We start from the raw sequence: 8526 nt of genomic DNA, 5'->3' as shown, positions 1-8526 counted from the left end.
TGTAATTAGTCAGCAGGATTATCCGGTTTTGGTTCTTTCCGTGGAATATGTTCTCTCTATGTTTCACGCGGATTTCAATCAGCTCGAAATATTCAGAATTCATATGTCGTTATCGAAATTTGTGGCTATTTCAATCCGGTTTCTTTGTCCGAAATGAGGGATAGAACGATGGACCAAGTGAAGTGCAATCGGAATTGGAATTAGAATCCGAATAGGGAGGGGTTTTTATAATTCATTGTTTGTTCAAAAGTGGCACTATGCCTTATTTGTTGCCTAAGCAAGAAATGCAGTCAGTGCCTTGGATAGATGGGTTAGTTTGAAACTGGCTTTCCCACTCTGTTTTATTTTCATCGTTGTGCCAAGCCTATAACATCTGAAGTCTTGTTTGTCATTAATTTTGTGCTATTCAAGGATGTTGGTGGGCGGGAGATGCAGGTTAGATTCTGAGTTGAGATGAATCACCAGAGGAGGAACGTTGAAACTGTGAATGCCTTCGCAAATGTGAAAGTGACGGTGAGCTCGGGATCGGGTTGCGGGGCTTGGAGGCTGTTAGTTGGGTCTGGGTCAGGTTATTGGGCCGGGCTCGTGACAAAAAAAAAACAAAAGACGGGAGAAATTGATGGTTACAAAATCCCCAAGTTGGAATTGATTTTTGAAACACTACTGGGAAGACACAGTTGGGGAGAAGGAGATAAGAACAAATGGATTTAGGGTTGAAGCGGTTCTTTTTCTTTGTTGTGACAAAGGGACACTGTCCTGGTGTTTATACTAGTTGGGAAGAGGCTAACGAACAGGTAACTAACTTCAGTTTTCCAGAGTACCAAGGTTTTAATAGCTATGAACATGCTTGTATGTGCTTCAAGGCAAGAATGTGTTCGCTGTCATGGGAGAAAGCTTCGTGTGGTGAATTCGTTGGCGCAATTGGTGAAGGAGCCTCCGGACATAACGACAATCTATCGAATGAAAGGTCACGGCGTGGTGCAGTTGTGTCGTGTAAGTATTTAAAACTTCAGTTGGTGAATTTTTGAGAACATGTGTTGTCGGGTTTGTTATAGCATTTTGTTGATCTGTTTTGTTGTGGTTGGTGGCCGATATTTAGTTTTTGGTTTAATGTAATCCCAGGGCTACCCGTTATTCCAGAGGAGGAGCTGAATTTGGACTTTGCTGTTGTGGCCAACATGGAGGATTGGTTGGTGAAGGTGTGCCATGATGCTCAAATTCCTAGTCCATGTTTTTTCAAGCAAGAACGGTTTACAAGAGAGAAAGGGCCATTTTATGGGTTCACTGTGGTGGTTCCGGGCAATCCATTTGAAGTTGAGCTTTCAGCTAGGGGTCGATTCTCCTTGGTTGAGAAAGCTGCAAGAGAGGACGCAGCATTTGAGATGTTAGGTCGCGTGTTGGATTTAACCGGAAAGGAGATTCGGGACTATAGCTATTCGAAGCTGAAGCTTGTAAACGACAGTAACAATGCTCTGCGTGCGAAGGTAAGTCAATTAGAAGAGGCATACGAGAAGCTGAGGGGTCGTTACGATGCACTGAAACACGAAAACGTTGAAGGCAATGCAATCTGAAGAGGTGCTTGTTTTTTTTTTTAGTTGTGCAACAAAATTGTAGTTTCCATTGTTATTTGTGTGTAGAATGTGTGCTGTGTTTAGGCTGTTCTCTTTTATTGTTATTTTACTTCTTTTTAGGTTGCATGCATTGCAATGCCATTGTTTAATTTAATTAGGGGTATGTTATTGTAGCTAATTAGGGTGTTAATGCCAGAATAGTTTGTTGGGTGAGTAAGTTAGGCTGAGGACTCTTCTCATGCGGAACCTTGTTGATTTGGTGTGTTGTTGTAATGTGTTCTTATGGATATGTTGCATTTCTGTTATCTGATAATTGTATTAATGAAGTAGTTGATTTTTAGGGTAATTGAGTTAATTTCTTCTGAAAATCAGTGTCATATGGGAAGATTAATAAACTAAACCAAACTTATATAATAGGGAGCTTAAATCAGCAAGAATTTGTTGTAGCATCCTTATTTGCCCAGTACGAAAAAAGCTGAAATCTTAAGAAATGATTATTGTTGTTTGGGAACAATGCTTTATCGTACGTCAGATGGCACAGAGAATACAATGCAAGTTTTTTAATTTATTATGATTCTGCTGCACATAATGGGATATTTATTGTTTTTGTCTTTAGCTTCTGGTGATAGATTTGTTTAGATCTGCAAGGAAAATGTGCATAGGGGAATGCCTTCATAAATTAAAAATTTGTTTAATATATATTCAAGTGCTTGTGCCTTTTTATATAAACATTGCATTCAGAATTATTTGAAATGCAGTGGCACGTAAGATACAGATACCTTACAGATGATGATTAGTTAGATTACTGCTTCTTCTTATAATTAGTGTACTGTAATAGAAGAATCTAACAAGGTATAAATTAGTTTCGTAATAGAGCATACCATAGGACAACAACACTAATGATGCTTATAACAAACGAACGAAGGGGAATCCTACACAGCAAGGGGGCCCTTCATTGGGAGCTCTCTTTTCATGAAGATTGAGTAAGTGTTCGCTATACAAGTCATGAACAGTTGAATAAGAGTCTTGTGTAATAAGGTGAGGTTGTGGCGATGGCGTGGCCTGGCGTTGATACAACGTTGTCGCGTAATCGGTTCGATGAAGAGGGCCCTGATGTGCTGCTTGTTGAATGGAAGTTCCCTGGTGTTGTGATTGTTGATTTCCCAGGAAGTCCTCCCATGCAATCCTAGCTTGGTTGTAGTCCTCGTAAGACTTGTGCAGGTTACCACTGAAACCATTTACCTGAGCGAAACACTCTGGCCAATTGTTGTAGATCCCAGGTTTTTTTCCATGGAAAACAACATAGAATTTATTTTTGGGCATGACCATTGTTTTGAATGAAACATAAGAAGGGATGTTATGGAATAATGGTGTTGTAGCATTTGAGTCTTGCCTTTTTAAAGGAAGTAGCTAGGCATCTGTTAGTTGGCATATTGAATTCATGAATTGAAATTTAGATATGTGTTCCAACGGTTCCCTTGTGTCCCAATAAATGAGAATTTAGTAAAGTAAAATTTTGGCCATTTCAGGCCTTTTGGAATTTTTTTTGTTTTCTTAATGTATACCAGTCCATGTATTCGGCCTAGAATAAAATTACTGCATAATATTCCTATCTGGATATCTTGTTATTGCTAGTTGTGTCATTTATAGTCTAATTATCCTTATTTATTTTTGAAATCCTGGAATAGAATATATTTTTCAACATAGAATGTAGAAAAATTTATGTTATATATATATATATATATAATAATTTCAATAATGTTTGAAATAATATTAATAAGAATAATAAATATAAATACTTCTTCTGTTAGATCTTTAGGGGTATTCATAATTTATACTTTTACTATTAATATATGTTGTTACACAATGAGACACTTGGCCCCTTGGCCATTGGTGTGAAGCCTACTTTGACATGCAAAATAAAATAATGGTTGTGTCCACTGGTTTAATATAGTGAAACATTATATGATGTGTATTGTCCAGTAGTCTCATATGTTGGGTGAGTGGTATCACTATATATTCCACACTTAGTTGGGAGGTTTATGTGTCCAATACTAATTTTTTTTCTCTTTCATCTATATTCAAGTGGTCTACTAGGTAGAAGACATGTTTCCATCCAAACCATGGACAGTGGCTTCCCAGCAGCGAAATCTCAGGTGGATGAATGCTATTTTGAAATGTATATTATCTGCATGGTCGTTTTTTCCATCGATGCTAATATTGTTATATACTATATTAACACTTTTGTAGGGAAGAAGATGATGCCGCTGCTGCCTTTGTTTTGCATGGACACGCTGAAAATGTGGAAGCTATTGCTGATGATGTTTCTGAAGCGACCAACCGCAGAGATGCCACAATCTTACGCGGCTCCGCCATTCCAAGCAAAGCTCCAACCCTTCCTCTAGAAATCCTGGATGTTGCAGTTGACTCAGAGGAGAACAACCCGCCGCAGCCACTGACAGCCCCAGTACTAAAAGGAAGGAGGCTCTTCCACTCGCCGGATGGGCGATGCAGTGGATCAGCGCCGACAAAGCGTTCAAGAGCTGCTACTGCCTGCAGCACAACGCGGGTAAACTTTCTTATTTTAGAACATTTATATGCAACAGTGCTTTACGTTGACGTACTTAAATGAAACAAAACATAATGTCTTGTTGTGTTCTAATCAGAATGTTGGTAAGAATAGGCCAAAGTTTAAAGCCACTCATGACATGGATTTCAATCGTCAGGATACCCTCTTATTCAACTATTTATTCTCGGATGGACATTCAGATGAGTATGTCATGATGATTATTTGCTTCATTTGTTATGTGTGACTCAAATTGGATGGTTATGGGTGATACATTTCAACATAATCTTCATCACAAAGTAGGTTAATAACCATTACGAACACTAACCTTTGTTTACGAAAAGGAACCCCATATTATGCTTCAATACTCTCCAAAAATCTTTTGTGTTTATGTTGCAGATGGTTGAATACATGGTCAGGGTGCACACGACACTTGCATTACTAATGGCTCCATTCAATGAGGCAATGCATTGGATTCCGAAGCCGAACTAGATCTCATAAATTGCGGAGAGACAAATGGAATTTTCCAAACTTGTTATATTAGGAGTATGCATTTTCTATGCTTGAATCGGATCACTTTTTGGTCTAGTAACATATGGCCGAGCACTACTACTTGCCAATTAGCAATATTTGCCTTTTCTTTATGAGCTTATTGTGTCTTAATACCAATAATTATGTGTTCAAATTTATTATTACTATGTTGTGTGCAAGCAAAGACCTCTATGTTGTGTATTTCTATACATATTATAATGTATCCCATTTAAAACTTTTAAAAAATTATTACATGTGAGGGGGTGTATGAAGGCAATGATGCTTGGTGCAGTACAAATACGTCTAATTGGCTAAATAAATTTTATTCAGGTGTCATGCTTATAATAATTAGTAGGCCTCCAAATTGGTTAGAAGGTTATAATAATTAGCCGGCCTCACAGTTGGTTACAAAACAGGAAAGATTGGCCTTAACATAACAAAATAGCCTCATGTTGGGACTTGCTACAAAGATCTCAACATGGCAAGAATACTACAAAGCACTTCAAATGATTTATATTCGGATGAAAGACAAAGCAAGTGTACCATAACAAAGTCAATCATGCACCAAATATAAATTAACCAAATCCTCATGTCAAGGTCACAATAATAACATCATAGACCCAAACTACATCAGCAACGTACCTTCACACATGGTTAACGTATATAATAAAGGAATTCCCTAACAGTAAATCATAACAATTGAACCACAATTATATTTGTTCTACTCATGCCAACTATAATAAGGATCCGTCAATGGCACTTGGAACTCCTCTTCATACCGGCCAAAGTGTTCCTCTTGCCCCACGGGTTGAGAATGATAATGAGCATACTCCTGCATTAGAAAATACGTATTTAACTTAATATCAACATATAGACAAACTAAAACAAATGAATTTAAAAAAAAATACTAAAGAACAAACATCAACTTCCTCCCCAAAGTTAGGAGTGTAGTAGTTATCTTCATCGACGTCTTCCTCGTGGCTAGGCTGCTGCCGCTGGCCCTGCCAAACATTTGACTGGCAAGAAGTTCGATTATGCCCAACCCGATGACAAATGCTGCACCGTCTCACACCCCTAACCAAGGTACGGTTAACTGAGTCCCTCTTTGGCCTCTTCTTGCGACGCACAACAAGTGGGTTTTGAACGCACCCCTCGAGTGTGGATGATTGGCCAACAACCGCGGGTGTCGAAGGCCCAGCTTCGGTGTCATGCTTTAATCGATTGATCTCACTGCGTATCTTCTCAGTCATTGTTTCAAATTTATCCTCCCTCACTGAAGCAAGCACACACATCTCCCTACATAGGTCGTTCAGCATCCAATTGCGACAACTTACCATAGAGTCCCAGCTAAACGGTCCCTTCTCAACATATTGCCTCATCTTCGACCGAGCGTTCTTAGACCACCTCTCCAAAACAAGACTTGTTGGGATTTCCGTGAAATCAAGATGTACAAGAAGAGCTACAATGTGATCGCATGGTATTCCAAGGGATTCCATCCTTAAACAAGAGCATTTAAATATTGAATCCTCGGGATAGTGCGAAACATGCCAGTAGTTGTGTGAATTGCCCCACCGTGAAATGGTGTATATGTCCGATGTCGGAGTCAATGTACAAGACCGGACCTTTAATGTACATGCACGGGACAGCATGGGCCGAAATAAGATAAATATCTCCTTCGTTAGTAACTTTGCAGCAGACCTTTCCAAATCATGTAACGGACTTTGCAACACCAAGTGTCCAACCACGCTATGCATATCGGATTGTGCTTCCCGAGATCTCATCTCTGATACACAGCGAAAATATTGTTCAACAAAGTTCCTCAAATTATGGCGGGAGTGGACAAACTTACCAAGCATCGAATGCAAACCCTCGCATCTTGATGTCGTCCGAAATCCACCGAAAAAGTGGCCATGAATGTGAGCCGTTGCCCACATTTTCCTCCGATCATAAAGGTCACAGACCCACTGATTATCCTGAAGCTGAAGCTCAGTGACCAATCTCTCCCACCTGGCTTCAAACTCTGAAACCTCATAATCAAAAAGCATGCATTTCTTAAACTCAGAAGTGAATGCTGGATTTGCCAAATGTGATGTTGCATTCCGAAGGAGATGCCATGCACAGAGACGATGATAAGCCATAGGAAATACCTTTTCAATCGCCTTTCTCATTGCCGCGTGCCCATCTGTGATAACACACGCAGGAGCTTTCCCCTTCATAGCTTCCAAAAATCTTTCAAGTAGCCAAGAATATGTCTCCTCACTCTCATTTGCAACAAGGGCAGCAGCGAAAATAATGGTTTGGTTATGGTGATTTACGCCAGAAAACACAACCAGTGGGCACATGTACTTATTCTTTCGATAAGTTGCATCAAATGCTACAACATCTCCGAACACATGGTAATCTAATTGACTACAGTTATCAGCCCAAAAAAGGTGCACCAAACGATTCTCTTTGTCTGCTAAGTAACGCACAAACGTTCCAGGATTCTCCTCTGCATATGATTCCAACCACCGAAGACAAGACACCGCATCGCCCCCTATTAGCTTTCTCTGTTTATCAATCTGGTTGTACATGTCTCTCTTCAAAAATGGTACATTTTGGAAGCCCCCTGCAGTATGCACAAATGCTGAATATATCTGTGGTGTTTTAATCCCGACTCTCAACATCATGTTCATTTGTTCAATTGCGGTAGAATTCATCTTCCTATGACCAGGGAGCATAAATGTAAGTGTTCCGTCGAGCATCTCATGGTTGTGAACATTATCAAAGTATGAAATAATCCATCTACCACTCTCCAAATGTAGATGAACACGCATCTGCGCCAAACAGCCACATCTAGTCTCAGGCTTAGGCTCCCGCTTACGTTCGTATGCCTCCTTATCCGCGGCAAATTCTCTGAACCCCTGCCTAAAGCAAACAAACTGCTGTTGTGTCGCCAGTTTCTTGGCATTTCGCCTTAGCCTGGTCTTCCTTGCGGCGAACCCATTCATTTTTGCATATAAATTGTAGAAAGCAAAAGCTACATGTCGATCGGGAAAATGTAGCAATCTCATCTCATCAAAACTTATTTCTTTAAAGTTAATTCGGCCAAAGTCAGCAATCCCATCAATGCCTCTGTCTTCCCAGCTTTCGTAAAAATCATCACCATCATTATAGCCACAATACCCGTCCATATTCGCATCCTCACTTGCCTCTGATGAAGGTTCATCGCCTACACAAACATATGGCTCATCGGAAACTAGTTCTTCTTCGTTCCCGACAAAGGAAACTTCATCGGCCATGGCCGGTGCACCATGAACTAACGAGGCTACATCTTCCTCCTCCATTCTACCAACAACCTATGAAGAAAATTTGCCATTTAAGAAAAATGAAGACATGCTGTAAATATAAAATCACTTAAAAATAACAGAAAAAGTATCATTCATGAAATCGGAAATAGACTGCATGTACTATATTCAAGGAGAAACTTTATGCTTCTGCAACTTAACACCACATAATCCACCTTATACGAAGCTAAGCAAGGACTAAATAATTCTTTTATGAACCTAAAATACACCCACCATAAACAGGTAACTACCTTACAATGAAGTTCTGAAAATAAATACTTCAATCGAAAAATTGTCAAGAATTTTTGGTTAAAAGGGTTCACTAGCATGTACTGAAAAAACTGTTCAATCAGAATTTAGTGTCAAAAGAAATATTGAGACATGATAGACAGAAAAAAAATATGCAGCAACCTTACACCAATACTAAGTGTAACTAAAATTTTATGTTACAAAATTTTAATAAAGCATGGCATCAATATATAGCACTCTAAAGTAAAATTTAATTTATCCTCTCCACACACACACACACACA

General features: G+C 39.3%; 2 protein-coding genes across 2 annotated transcripts; both read left to right on the top strand.

The window, feature by feature from the left end:
• Positions 1-512: 512 nt before the first annotated feature.
• On the top strand, positions 513-1571 carry LOC107472517 (uncharacterized). The gene is made up of 2 exons (XM_016092040.3): positions 513-993; positions 1123-1571. Exons 1-2 carry the CDS (start codon positions 702-704, stop codon positions 1569-1571), a joined length of 741 nt encoding a protein of 246 aa, XP_015947526.2. The 5' UTR covers positions 513-701.
• Positions 1390-4629, top strand: LOC127739652 (uncharacterized). Its single transcript, XM_052255986.1, has 5 exons — positions 1390-1575; positions 3658-3727; positions 3822-4140; positions 4238-4378; positions 4537-4629. The coding sequence occupies exons 2-5, from the start codon at positions 3678-3680 to the stop codon at positions 4627-4629; spliced, it is 603 nt and encodes a 200-aa protein (XP_052111946.1). The 5' UTR covers positions 1390-1575; positions 3658-3677.
• The last annotated feature ends 3897 nt before the right edge of the window (positions 4630-8526 follow it).

The sequence above is a fragment of the Arachis duranensis genome, unplaced genomic scaffold (assembly GCF_000817695.3).
Source record: "Arachis duranensis cultivar V14167 unplaced genomic scaffold, aradu.V14167.gnm2.J7QH unplaced_Scaffold_140190, whole genome shotgun sequence".
NCBI lineage: Eukaryota > Viridiplantae > Streptophyta > Magnoliopsida > Fabales > Fabaceae > Arachis > Arachis duranensis.
The sequence above is the reverse complement of the archived record's forward strand: the minus strand, read 5'-3'. Positions and strand labels throughout refer to the sequence as shown.